Below are 14,503 nucleotides of genomic sequence, written 5' to 3' on the forward strand. Positions count from 1 at the left end.
GGTTACAGTTTTCAAATAAAGTTAACAGCCCCTCTAAAAATATCTGGATTAGGAAAATAGTTCTAAAAACCCCTTTCAGAATGCGAAAAAAAATTCAAAATAACATAAACATTCTCTCTTATAATCCCCTTCAGAATTAGAGCAATAGTGTCAAAAAATTCTTCTTTGAATAAGTTCCTCAAAAGTCTCAATTAGAATAATACTTTTTTTTTCTAAATGAAAGGCACCCCTGACAACGTGTATACAAAGTTTCATGATGATCCATTAAGCAGTTAAGGCGTGAAAAGGTAACAAACAAAAATACAAAGTTACTTTCGCATTTATAATATCAGTAAGTATGATCATTTTTGTCTGTGCCATAACATTTTATTATTTTAAAAACCTAAAACTAACTGTTGGACTAAAAATTGGATAGTATTGTACTTGATCAATACTCCATTATAAATTAAAACTAAATAATAAATTTTGAACCAGAGCCTACCTAAGATAAAAGGTATTTTTGTTTGGAAGTATGTGTTGATATATTTTTACTAAATTGAGCAATTTTTTTTTAGGTTCTATCATATTCGAACTGACTTACCCACCTTCTGAATTACTACCAACAAATGCAACTGCTGTCTTTACATTTGGTGACAAGAAAACTTGGAAGTGGAACATTCCAAAGGAAGGAGAAGGCATTCAGGAAACATTTGAACATAAATACAGAAAAGCTGGAGTCTATCTTGTCAATATTCGGATATCAAACATTGTCTCTTCATACACACTTCTAACTGAAGTAAGAATGATTTTATTTAAACTGTAGTGTTATTTTTGCAGAAAAAAACAAATACAGCGAAGCACCGTTTATATGTTTCTCTTTTATACGTTTCTATCATTTGCATTTTTTTTTGAATCGGTCCCGGCAGAGTCCAATAGGTATTAATGTATTCCTATGTTTGTATATTACATACAGTGGGGCCCCGATTTAACGAATTCATTGTGACTAAAACTTTTATACCTTAAATCAGGGTTATTCGTAATATTGGGGTGTCAAAAAAAAGCACTTACTTTATCTATAAGCCATAATAAGCAACTGAGCATAAATGTCCAAAATGAAGAAAGTGTGCATGTTTTGTTCAGAATTCCATGAATCATTGCACGCTAGTTAATTTTAAATTTTAAAGTACTGAGTAATAGATGTTTGACAATTTCCTCCATACTTGAATCGAAATAGCTCTCTTTTGACCAGGGCCGGACTGGGTGGTCAAAAGGGCGCGGGAAAGCGAAGTTGAAGGGCGCCGATTTTGCCTCAATATCTAAGGACTTAAGAGATAGTGCGGATATTTTAAGGGGATAAAAAAATCATTGAGAAGTAAATAAAGCCCTTTTTGTTACAGAAAATGTCCAAAAGAGAAGTCATATTTTTTGCAAGTTCAACAATAGTAGGAGAGGCCTCCTCCCCCCCAAAAGTGTTAGCACACTCCCTTAAATATTACTGATTACCCCCTAGAAAGAGACCCTCTCTAGAAAAGAGAGGAAAAACCCCAAAATACCTCCTGAAAATTTGAAGAACGCTGGGGGGGGGGGGGATATTTTCTAGTTTCTAAGAATGAGAAGTTTTGCTAAAAGTTATCAATAGGCACTTCTTCCGAAAATTCATTGCTTGTTCATCTTTCTTCTGGAAATGCATCATTCACTAGTTCAATAGCATTAGGAGACAACATCTCTTGCCGGGATACATTATTTTTTGTGTTGTCGATTGAACATTTTTCACTGGTATCTGCTGCCGTTTTAAAACATGATGCTGTCATTTTTTCACCTAAATTTTTCAATTCTTAAAGCTGTTGAGCTTTTTTTTCTCCGTGCGATCAAAATTCATGCCCAGGTTTTTTTTTTTTTTCGTTTTTTTCCAGCATATGCTAGTTTGTCATTTTCGACAAAATGCTTCTGCAATTCAAAATTAAAAAGAGATGTATATCACGTTTGAAACTGTTGTCCGTTTTCAAAGACTGTTTTAAAATATATTTTTTTTACAAAAAAGGCATTCAGTCATGAAGGGAAAACATGATTTTACGAATTGGGTAAGTCAAAAAATATTATAATTTATCAAAAATGAAAATTAATAAAGAGTAATTAAGATGAAGACTTTAGTAGGGATATGACATGAGAAATGACACTAGTGATTAATTAATTTCAGCCCTTAAAAAATGTACTTAAAGTATAATATTATTTTTTTGCATCTCAAACCTCAAATTTGATACGAAATATGCATTTGTAATGAAATCGGCTCATTTATGCTATGAACATGACAATGTCATAGCAAATATCTTGGGTCAAAGTTACAAGAAAATACAACCAATCGAACTTTAAACTCATCCAATGCACCTGATTGCCTCTTTGCAGTACGTATTAAATAATATCATTTTGATAACACTGCAACTATTGGGAAAAGCTTGAATCATTTTTTTTATGTATGGATATGCATTTAAAATTGCTATTATTGTTGTTTATTCCATAATAAGGAATAAATGAATTAATAAAATAAATAAATTAATTAATAAAACTTTTGCAAGAAAACTCAACGATTTCAATTTAAAAGAACAAATAAATTTCTTGACCATCTTGTCTAATTTTCCCCTTGCCACCTTTTTTCATTTAAGAATTCCTTAATTTCTTCGACGTAAAATTAAAATTACAAGTTTTTTGTTCCGCAGGGTAAGAAAACAGGAGGGTGTTTCGTGATGATACCCCCCCCCCCCATTCTCAGAACAGGATCTAATTTCTGAAAATTAGTTTCAGAAATTCTCGCTATCCAAAGTGTTATATTTTAAAAGTACATAATAGCAAACGAACATTTTTAAAACGTTTCCACTCATTTTTATGGCATTGTTGTCTTGAAGTTTGGAAAACTTTTTGAGTGTAAAATTTTGTTTTAGAAAACTGACGCGAATTAGAAAGAGCCATCATGAAATAAACCAATGATATTAAAAAGAGAGGGAGAATGGAAAAAAAAATAGTTCAGAGGGACACACTTGATCTAAATCTGTTTTACTATTTGAGCATGGGTGACACTCGGAGCGGTAATTTGTGATATCACCCCCCTCCCCCCCTTTAAAATGAAAAAAAAAAGTTTTTAAATTCTATGTAAATATGAAAATCTTAAAATTTTTGGAAACAACTGCATTTGTGAAAAACAAAGTGTTCTTAGTGGGATAATATACAGAAGACAAATAAAAACTATGACTGCTTTTTATGTAACTTGCCCGAGACGCATGTGGGCGTCGAGTGATCTAAAATGTGAGGGGGTCTATATGAAATTGTTGGCTCCGTAATTACTTTAAACGTATCCCACACACACAACGTAATGGGTTTTCAGTTTGTTGGTATAAGAGGTCACTACTATGCCTAAGTATTGACAACATGAACCTAATTCTGAGTATAGTAGTATTAATTCCATGATGTGAGGTGGGAAATACTGGGGTTCGGGCGGTCCCACCCCCTGGAAAATTTTCAAATTAGTACTATTGAAAGTGCATTTCAGCTTCGTATTTTTCAAAAACTTGCAATTACACTTTGGGTGTCACCCCCCAGACATATCACATCCAGAGTGGACACCCCCCCCCCCTTTCGCGCCCGTTAGCGACGCCACTAGTAATACCTCTGCATTTTACTCGTTATGCATTCCTTCTTCAAACTCAAATTTCGTTTCACTCATAATGATTTGTATTGTTTCATTGATGCAAAATTTCTTAGTAATAACCTTCACAAGGGGGAGGAGGGTGTCGAGCTTCATATATGAGGAGAAATCACAGATTAAAAAACGTCTCAAAATGACATAGCTAAAGAAAGGCAGCATAAAATGCAATAATATAACGATTTTATGCAGAAATTCAAATATAAATATTTTTAAGTTAGTACTGTAGCTTACACAAGGGCAACAACCCCCCCTCCCAGGGCAATGACGAACTCCCTGCAAATGCTACGCAGCGTTCCCCTCCCCCGAAAATGTAACCTTTAACATGAGATTTAAAAAATCTTAAGTGAACCCCTAAAAATTTCAATGCCAAAGGTTATGCCATGACCCCCCTCCTTTGTGCACACCTCTGGCTAAAAAGACTAAGACAGTGAAGGAATTAAGTCCAGTTACAAAAACTGGAATATGTTTTGAACACAAAGCTTGCCAACGGCAATGAACTTTAACTTTTGTTATGATTTTAACTGACAAAACTTAGTTTAAAATCAAAAAATGCTTTATATTAAAAACTTTCCGGCATCTTTATTGTTTTTAGTCCAGTAATTCCCCAAACGTGCCCCGAGAAGCCCTGCAGTTCTCCTAGGACCACTTTGAAATTTTACTATTTTTTTCTCAACTAATTTAGACTTATTATTTATGAAACATTTTTTTCATGTTTTGCAGAACCTCTGCAGGATAAATAAGGGCTATTCAATGCAGACACAAGACTCATATTTATTTTTGACTGTCAGTTACGAGTCATACTTTTATTTTGAGAAGTGTGCCATGCAAAAATCCAAGTTCTGAAAAGGGCGCCTTGACTCAAAAAGCCTAGGAATCACCGAACACTTCTGTCCTATTTTTTTTTTTTGAAGTGACTAAAAATGCGACATCTGTCATTGTGTGCATCCATCCACTAAAATATTGATTTTGTGCGGCCTTTTTCGACATAATACTATTTTTAGTGCGCCGATTTCCAAAATTAACATAATTTTTAATCTTACTTGCTTCTATTGCACTCATGATCGTCATCAGAACAAGGAGTCATGCCAGCTATCCGCTCTGACAGCAACTTAAGTACAGTCAATAAATCAAATCATTCTTGACCATAGATATGTGTGCTGTCACTTTCATCCTCACATCCCTTTTTTATTGAGGAAACACCATGGGTCCGCTTTTGTCCTCAGAACTGAACCTTGGGGCAAAAGATAAGACACAAACGGGAGCAGACCGTTTACGAAACGAAGGGGGACCGATTGCCTTTATGAGGGTAATAAAAGGGAACATTTATATAAAGAAGAAGAACATTGCTTTTGCATGTGAAAATATTCACATGCAAAATCACTTCTTGAATCTACATAATTTATTGCCATATTGCTAAAACATTGTTTTGGAAAATAAGAAAGCAACAGAAGGGCGCCTTTCGAGAAAGCGCACCGGGAAATGTCCCGGTCAAGTCTATGGCCAGTCCGGGCCTGCTTTTGACTCTATGAAGAGAAGAAAATACAGTCAAACCTCATTAACATGAACTCCAAGGGGACACCAAAATATTTCATGTTAACCAAATTTCGTGTTAACCGATTTCGACGTTTACCGGATTTCGTTTTAGCAGACAATTTTTTTTTTGTTTTTGTGTCTCAGAGAATATAGAATCCAAATTACTTTTGTACAAAAATGTACACCCAAGCATTCAAATTTTTAGTTTAAGGAAGAAACACAAGTAATTCAAAACATTCAGTGGCTATAGGAACCATTTCTTTACGACTGCATTTTCAAACATCTCATTTTTTCTTGAACACAAGACTGTATTTTTGCTGCAGTGTTGCGAGTAGAAAAAAACTTTATTTCTTTTAGACCTTGAGCCTCTACATGGGTAGAACAGGTGTTCAGAATTATACTTTTCTCTTTTCACGAGGAAATTTTAAATCTAGTTTTTCAGCCACTTGGTGAAGATTTCACTGTTCATCCAAGCTTTTTTTACTGTAAGCATAGTCTACAACTAAAATTCATACTTTCTTGAAGCAACGTGATTTTCCTGATTTTCCTTCACAAGGAGAGGAATTTTCTCACTAACATCCATGTTGCTTGCATTTAAGTGCAGATCTTTTGGTTTTCGTTAGTAATATCATGTAAAAGTATGGGGATTTATTTTTTCTTTCCCCTTTTTTCTTCAAGACCTTAAAATTTTCTTTGTCTTATTCAGGGTTTCGTTTAAATCCTCTTTGTGTTAAGCGATTTCTTTAAACCTAATTTGCAGTTTTATCTGACGGGGGACGGCATTTATTTCCCACTAAGCGAAATTTTGCGTTAAGCGAGTTCGTGTTAGCAGGGTACTGTAACAGGAAACCACACGCAGGTTGTAAATGACACTGTACTGTGTCATTTACAACCTGCTGCATGAAGCATGAACGTTTTTAATTTCCAGGTAGTATAAGGCATTTGAAAAAGTAATTTTTAATGGAAGTGTCATTATCGCTTTCTGCATCGAAATCGCTATTCATTGGTTGCGCCCTTGCTCGTCAAAAATTGCAGATTCCAATAAAAGTGGTTTTCTGACAATATGGAATTGTCATTTGGAAAACAATATTTCCTAAATCAAATCAATAAAAAAAATTTTTTTCACTGTTCAAATGATTTGTTAATGCGGGGTTTATTATTCATTAAATATTTGTTTTTGCTTTCATTTTAGTTGAAGAAAAATAAAAATTGCTAAATCTCAAAATTCGTTAAATAGAGGTTCGTTGAATTGGGATCAGACCTGCACATTGTTTTCATACCCTTTAAAAACATATAAATGGTGCTTCATTGTAGTTAACTTTTATCAATGTCACAGTTTGCAAATTTACATAATTTAACTTTAAAATGTGTGAAAGTAGAAGATGCATAGATAAATAATACATACATCAACTAAATTAAATAGAGGAATTTAAAAATAAATGAATGTGCAAAATAAAAAATAAGTGTACAACTCTAAGAAAAAAAAAAGATAATAAATAAGTAAAAAGCAAGTCGTGTAGAAGAACTTCAGTTGAAGTTATAGTCTACAGTATCTGAGTTAATAACATTAAAATTTATTTGTATTTTGATTGTGTAATTTGTTTAAAAGAGTAATTAAATACATACTTTTGTTTCTAAAGTTGAGCTTTTTTTTCTGAAGGTTGAAACTGCTGTCCGTATTAAAGATCTTGCTGTGAATGTTTTGTACAGTCCTTTACTTAGCAGTCATGATCAAATAGCTGGCTATGGTTCTGAAAAAAATAAATTCCCAATAGACCGTAACGTTACAATGCATATGAGCGTAGCAACAGGTAAGATTGTTTTGATATCCCATTTTCAAATTTCTAAAAACTTCACTCTTAATTTCTGTAACAGCATATACATTTTTTTTTTTTTTTTTGATAAATTGCAGTTCAGCTTGAATGTGCAGTCATGAAAAAAAAAAAAAAACCACACACACAGTCGAACCTCGTTATGGGGACTGTCAACAAAGTGTCGTCATAGCCGGAGAGCGACCTCATAACCAGAACAGTTTAAAAATTCAAAATTAAACATTAGTTTGTTATAAAATTACAGATTTAATAAAAAAAGTAATATTTTCATTTTTTAAATTTGATTTAACTTATGTAGTTTTGAATTATTGGCAGGTATAACTAAAATTGTAAGACAAGAATATACTTCACTTTTTTTTTATTTGAAAATATTGTCCAATAAGGGTTTACTTTGTTTTTGAATAACATTTTTAACACCCCTACTTTCCACAAAGTTGGTTATTAAGTAAATAACAGAAAGATTTCCTGCAATTATCAGCAAGAAAGAAACCAAGAAGGAAACTTCCACTTTTGGTCGCAATTGTATTAGTTTTTGACAGCTAAACTCCACCTTTTGCAAGTGGAAAAACACTTTCTAATTCTTTTCTCCATTGTTAAGTTGTTTGTCCATAGCTGCCAAGTGCTCCGTTTTTCCCGGAGTTTCTCCGATTTTTATTGCGTACTCCGAAAATCCGATTTATTCCAAAAAACTCCGTTTTTTTGACTTTGCTTGTACACTTTTCGATTTCTGAGGAAAAAGAAGAAATTTCCTTAAGGCAGGAATTGTGCACAAACTCAACAAAAAAGGAGGCAATTTGATGCTCTGGAAGCATTAGTGTAGGATAAACATTGAGCGGGAGCGTTTGATCGATCGGAGAACATCGTTTTTTCATCGAGTATTTCAGTTACGTGCAAAACGTAGCCGCCATGTTTGGTCATTCACAAGATGGATGTAGACGATGCTTAAGTGCTTTCGTTTTCAAAGACAACACAGAATTGGGGGTTTCTTTTAACTGCAAACTAATAAAAATAAGCAAAATGTGCTGCAAAATGTTTTTTTTTTCTGGTTATTTTAAATAATTTTATTGAGAAATGAAAACAATTATACTATTTAAAATTTCATCTTATCCCTATTGCTTTGGACACGAATGTGCTAAAACTTCACAGTTAAATTGTAGTGTAATGGGGATTTTTTATTTTTAAATTATTTTCATGCAACAAATTCAAAATTTTATATCTGAATTTTTGACTTAGTCGCCATATTTGGTCATTTGCGAGATTTAAGTACACAAGACTCTTAAAGTGGCCAAGTTTTCAAAATCGGAATTAGATGTTTATTGCAATGCAAACTATTGAAAATAATGCAAAATGGGCTTTTTTTTTCTTTTTTCGGAAAATTCTTAATTTTTTTCTTGAAAAATGCAAATTTTTTTTTCTTCAGAATATTATTTTATCCTCATTGGTTTAGATGCTAATGTGCTAAAAACTGTCTATTTCATCTAAATTTTAGTTTTTAAGGATTATTAATTATTTATAATTACTTTTAATGCAACAAATTCAAAAATCTATCATCTTAAATTTTTCGCGTTGTTGCCATGTTTGGTCATTTGTAACATGGAAGTAGACAAGACTATTATTAGCCTAAGTTTCCGAAAACAGAATTGATTGTTTGTCTCAATGTAAACTATTAAAAATAACAAAAGGCAAAAAGTTATGTTTTTATTATTATTATTATTTTTTTTTTTTTGAAACGGAAATTTTATGTGTTTGATCCTTATTGTCTCGGAGTCTTTGTTATAAACTGAAACTATTTCATCTAAAATGAAAGTTCCTGCTGACTTCTCATTTATGTATTTATTTATTTATTTATTTTTTTAAATAAATCAGAAACCTGTTGTAACTTGAATTTTCCATGTACAAAAAAAGTATTGAATAACTCTATTTTAGAATGTGCAAAGTCCTATTCATCTATTTTTTTAATGAAAGTTGTAAAAACTGCCCCCTCCCCCCAGTTTGTGTTTCAAAACTTGGCGACAGTGGTGGCCACTAAGTTTTTGGAGTCTAGTGGCCACTGGCCACTTAGAAGGTTTCGGAGTCTTTACCTTTACTATGAATTTTCTTTACTTCCAAGTATAAGAAGTAATCATGTTTTTTTTTTTTTTTTAAAATCTTCAATATGTTCTTATGCAATGCATTTTCAATACATGTAGGATATGTATGAAAGAAGAATATTTTTAAAAAGGGTTGCAGTTTTATTAAATCAAACAGTAATCTTGTTTTTTTTTTTTTTTTACTTTTCAATATGTACCTACGTAATGATGCTTTTTTAATGTAAAATAATTTTATTTTAAACTTGGTTGTAGTTTTGTTGAAAATATAACATGAAAATTCAGAAACGCATTGTAATGGTGCTTAGAATTTATAGAAGCTTACGGTACAGAAGGTTTACTACTAATAGGATTATAATATATTAATAGTAATAGGACTACGATTTGGTGCTCCTATTTTAACCCTCATTGCTCCTATTTTTTCCCTTAAGTGCTCCTATTTTTTTTATCTTGAGGTTGGCAGCTATATGTTCCTTTTCAATATATTGCGGAGCTTTTATCTCTTTTTCTCTAATGGGAGAAGCTTGCTATGACCACATACAGCTATGATCTTTCTCATCTCCTGCTGCTTCCCTTGTCCAGTATTAAAATGCACCTTTTGGTTGTCCTTTCTGTCAAAATCTAAAGTCTGTAGCTTTCAGAACTTATCTTACTCACCCCCCGCTATTCTTGAGGTCGCATGTTTGGTCTATAAGATCTAACACTTGTCTCTTTTCTCTTGTCAGAGTCAGAAATTCCTACCATAAACTTTTCCAGATCTTTTCATTATTTTACTAAAAATATTTCAATTGCAGAGAAAATTTCAATCCTGTTTGAGTAGCTCAAAATGTCGTCATAATTGGAGTTTCACCATGAAACACTGTCGTAAGATCCGGAGCAACTTATTATTAAGATTGTATAGCAGAAGTTCGGGACTTGGAAAAATTGGAGTGACATCCGGAGTGTCGTGAATTCCAGGTGTCGCAATAACGAGGTTCGACAATATGCTGCTTTGTATTTGAAAACTATTTATGCTCAAGATACATAATGCTTACTATAGATTCTGAAAAATTAAATAATTACAAAAAAAAAAAAGAAAACAGGGGAATCTTGCAGAAACACAATAAATCTAGTACAGGATTTTCTCAAAATGTTGAAACCTCTCTTAAGCAAGTTTCATTATCAGGGCCGATCCTAGGGTGTCGGCCGCCCGAGTGCAAAGAACTAATGTGCCGCCCCTCAAGAGTAATTTGCATATTTTGACTAATCTTTAACATCCATATAAATCTTTCTTCAAATTTCTATACCAAGTTTTAATTTAAAAAAAAAAAACGCAGAAGAATGATTAACTTGTAAGAAGGAAGAAAAGTTTTATTGTACTCCTTAGGTACAATTTTTATCTTTGAAGAAAGTAATAGATGCCAAAACTTACTAGTTGTAAAAACGCATTTTATAGTCTGTCTTGGTTGACATCAAAGGAAGGACGGAGGAGGGGGGATTGCTCCGAGAAGATTATCGAAATTGGGGTGTGAAAAATAGTTTTAATTCATCTTTGGTTGTGTTCGGTGTAAGGACAAAAGAGGCGGGTACATGGAGAAATTTTCAAAATTGACATCAAATTATCGCAATTTCAGGAAGTTTTTCGAGACTTCAGGGGAAAGTAATGTTGGAGTTCTTTCCTAAAATTTATTCAAAATTTTAATCAATTTGAAGCAATTTTTGGTGAGAGTAGCTTAGGAAGGATCGGCGCTCTTCCCGAAACTGAAGTTTTAAACACGCAATTTTGGGTTATCTTTGTTGACGTTACTAGAGGGAGGGAGATTCAATCATCTCCCATCGAAAGTTCTTGAAATTGAAGTTTAAAGCGGAAATTTAGGCTGTCTTTGCTTACAGTAGGGGATCTGGGGGCCTTCCTCCGGGAGTTTCTGGGCACTATTGTTCCAAAAACCCATTTTTCGCTATATTTGAAAACGATACGGGTAACGTGAAAATGTTCTGAATCGGAACTAAAATCCATTATGGGCTATTTTTGGGAAGGAAGGGTTTTGGGGCTCCCAAGCGGATATTTCTAAAAGCGCAATTATATACAATCTTTGGTCACGTTAACGAAACTGGGAAGCTTCGGCGGATCTTTCGGATGTTTTTCGATATTAATATTAAAAAAATACAACTATTGACTTTTGTCCACCTTACCTCGATCATTGATGGGTATGCCCTAGCGCCGTGAAAAGTTATACAAGTCAGACAGTTCTAATCCGAAATTTCTTAGAAATTGAAGTCTCAAAATCGTATTTTAGGCATTGTTTGAGAACGATGAGACTAAGAGCGGACGGGGGTTCAATGTGCCCTCACAAACTGTTTTTTGGAACTGAAATCAATTTCAGGCTAGTTTAGGCAGGATGGGTTCTGTGGCTCCACGGAACCGTCTAAAAACGAAATTTTGAGGTATATAGTGGTTGGGTTGAAGAAAAAATGGTCCTTCTCCGAAAGTTCTTGAAACTGATGTTTGAATAACGCAATTTTAGTTTGTTTTTCAATACGTTAAGTAAGAGGGGGTGGGATTAGAGGCCTCTCTAATGACGTTAATTGAGACGGTCTTTGGTAGTAATGTTTGGGAATGGATTTCGAGGCCCTCCATCGCAAAAATTTAGAAAAAGAAATCCGAAAAATGTCATTAAGCAATTTTTGATGACATTAGAAAAAGCTGTCCTTTGAAAACACATTTTGGATTTTAGAGCCAACATTTTCGGCTATGTTTGATTAAGTTAAGGTGGAAAGGGTGAATCAGAGACATAATTGGGTCCTTAAGATCGGTGGTTCAACCAGCAAAATTTTCCGAAATTTAAGTCTTAGAAACAAAATTTCAAGCCTTCTTTAGTCTCGTCAAGGAGGTCATGGCATCCTTTTGGATCTTCGTTTTGGAGTTACATTTAAATTTACTTCCCAGTGCAAGAGTCCTGTCCTCCTACCTGATCAGAATTCGGGAAGTTTATTTGGTATCTTAATTAGAAAAAAATGCTGTAAAGGGGGAAAGTTACAAAATTTTAGTTCATCATTCAAATTTGTTTGACTCTCAGGGAAGTCGCAATTTTCCACTTTCTCTTCACGCATCCGCGATTGTTGAACACATAATTTGTTGTTTGAAATGCTTGCGAGGGTATCTAATCAGTATAGCTTCTTTTTTTTATATAAATAAAATATGTCTTCATTGTTTAGGTCTATAAAAGTTTGTGGGGTAAACATTAGTGACCGCCCTCGGTGCTACTTTTAGAAGGCAACTTTCATGCTTCAGGAGGGGGGCCATTTCCCTCATTTCTCCTCCCCTGTATCCATGCCTGATTAGCGGTTCTGTCACAAATTTTGCAACCAAATGAAGCATGTGTGTAAAGAGTAGATATTAATGGACAATGAACCAACAAAATGTTCCCTAACATTTTATTTTTCCTAAACTATGCTATGCTGTCGGGAAATTGACACTTACTTTGATAATTGAGCATTTAAAATTCAGCATATTTATTCGACTAGTTAAAAGTTATCTTCTCAGAAATTCCTGATGACCCTTGCTTTGGCCGCCCTTGTGCGGTGCACACCCTGCACACCTGCTAGGATCGGCCCTGCTCATTATGTTATTTATTAGTTCCAGTATGTCTCACCAATTGGCTAAATCATTTAGTGCAAATAAAGGGTTGCTTCTTTTCTGCCTCACATTGTTCCATTCTGCCCTGTCTTCTCCTATTTTCCTATGACTCAGAAATTCCATCTTGTTTGAACTTTCTGACTTAATTACAACATTCTTTGGTTGATGAGTCTGCTTATTCCTTTGACCATTGTATCGGTCACCAATGATTTTTTTCAGTATTTCTGGACCAGAAAGTTGTTGACCAGCTGACTATGAAATGGAAGCTCATTTAATGTTGTTTCTTTGTTGAGAACAATTGTTTCTGGGAAAATATGGCCATTTTGCGGCATTGCGGAGAAAAGTTTTCTTTTATTGTATTGCACGTTTCGTAAAGTAATTGAGCAATCGTTGATTGAGCTTAATAAGCTGTTAGCTTCTTCAATTGCATAGAAATGTGCCTGTGATGTGCATTAGTAATTTTCATTAAAATTGTCTTATTTCCTTATATATAGTCCATTGTTGAATGTATTCTATTTCTATCACTAGGTGAGGTTGAATTGTATATTGTACAAATGGCAAATGGTACAACTTTGATGAATAGCTCTGATGCAACTTACACTATGATGTTTCAAGAGGTATGTGTCACAGAATTTGCATATTATTAAAATACTTCTTTTTTTTTTAAAAATGAATATTTGATTTATCATTTAATTTATTCTGTTTGAAATATTTAATTTACATTTTTAAACCTTCCTTTTTAGTCAGAGATGATGATAAAATGTGAAAATTGTTTTTGCTTAATCCAGTACTTTTTCTCCCTTAGCCTGGATATTATAATTTCACTGTGTCAGCATACAATCATGTCCAAAAAACAACAGACCCTGTTTTCCTGTTCCTGTATTTGATGGAACCTGTAGAAGGACTGATTGCTATTGATAATGTTAATGCTACATTAGAAGAAGAAGAGGATAAGGAATTTGAGGTTTGGTCTTTTTTTTTCTTTTTGTACTTTTTCACACACATCTTCTAATAATTGCTAAAAACATTTCATGTACATACATGCAGCAATGCAGACTGGATGATACAGGGGACAAAGAAAAAATTCTTTCAATGGCAAAATGAGACATAAAACAGAGAAAAGATGGCAGTTTTTTCTGTGAAATGTTAAATTTGTGTTGCATTTAAAACATGCTGCTGGTTATAAGTTTTTTTTTTTTTTTTTTTTTTTAATGTGATCCTATGCTTGAGTAAGAATAGCATTTCATTATTACTTTTAGAAATCTTGCAATCGAAAACTTTCTATTGATTGAGCAGAATGTCTTTCCCAATATTCTGATTCTGGAAACTATTTAAAATGTTTTAAAGTAAAAAATAAAAAATAAAACTTTAAAAATGTATAGGTATATGTATCAGTGTGATGATATCCTTCACAAAAAATTTTAAACTTTGAAATTTTTTATTTATAGTAAAATTTTAAAGCTTTGAAAATTTAAAACTATTATTTTTCATTAACCCTTATCTACCCTTTCTCTTTTCAGTTTTGATCATAAAATTTTTCTAATATTATGTTGTAATTAAAAAATATTTAAAAAAAAAAACTTATATATGGTACTATTTTTACAATTATCTTTGCAGTTATAACTTATATAACTTGTTATAATAACTTACAGGAATATATTGTGCTGCTAAAAATAGCAGTTTTTAAGAACTGATGAAATAGTTTGAATATTTTTCATTGGTGCAATTTAAAACAAAAAATGGAGATGTTGATCCAGTT

At 33.0% G+C, this 14,503-nt stretch overlaps 1 protein-coding gene across 1 annotated transcript in view; it reads left to right on the forward strand.

The window, feature by feature from the left end:
* The window catches only part of LOC129227962 (uncharacterized), a 113,654-nt gene that overhangs the window by 58,094 nt on the left and 41,057 nt on the right, over positions 1-14,503 (forward strand). Inside the window, 4 exon segments of the mRNA XM_054862587.1 lie at positions 555-775; positions 6,870-7,020; positions 13,273-13,361; positions 13,550-13,708. Of these exon segments, the coding sequence (XP_054718562.1) occupies positions 555-775; positions 6,870-7,020; positions 13,273-13,361; positions 13,550-13,708 (620 nt within the window).

The sequence above is a fragment of the Uloborus diversus genome, chromosome 8 (genome assembly GCF_026930045.1).
Source record: "Uloborus diversus isolate 005 chromosome 8, Udiv.v.3.1, whole genome shotgun sequence".
In the NCBI taxonomy this organism is placed as follows: domain Eukaryota; kingdom Metazoa; phylum Arthropoda; class Arachnida; order Araneae; family Uloboridae; genus Uloborus; species Uloborus diversus.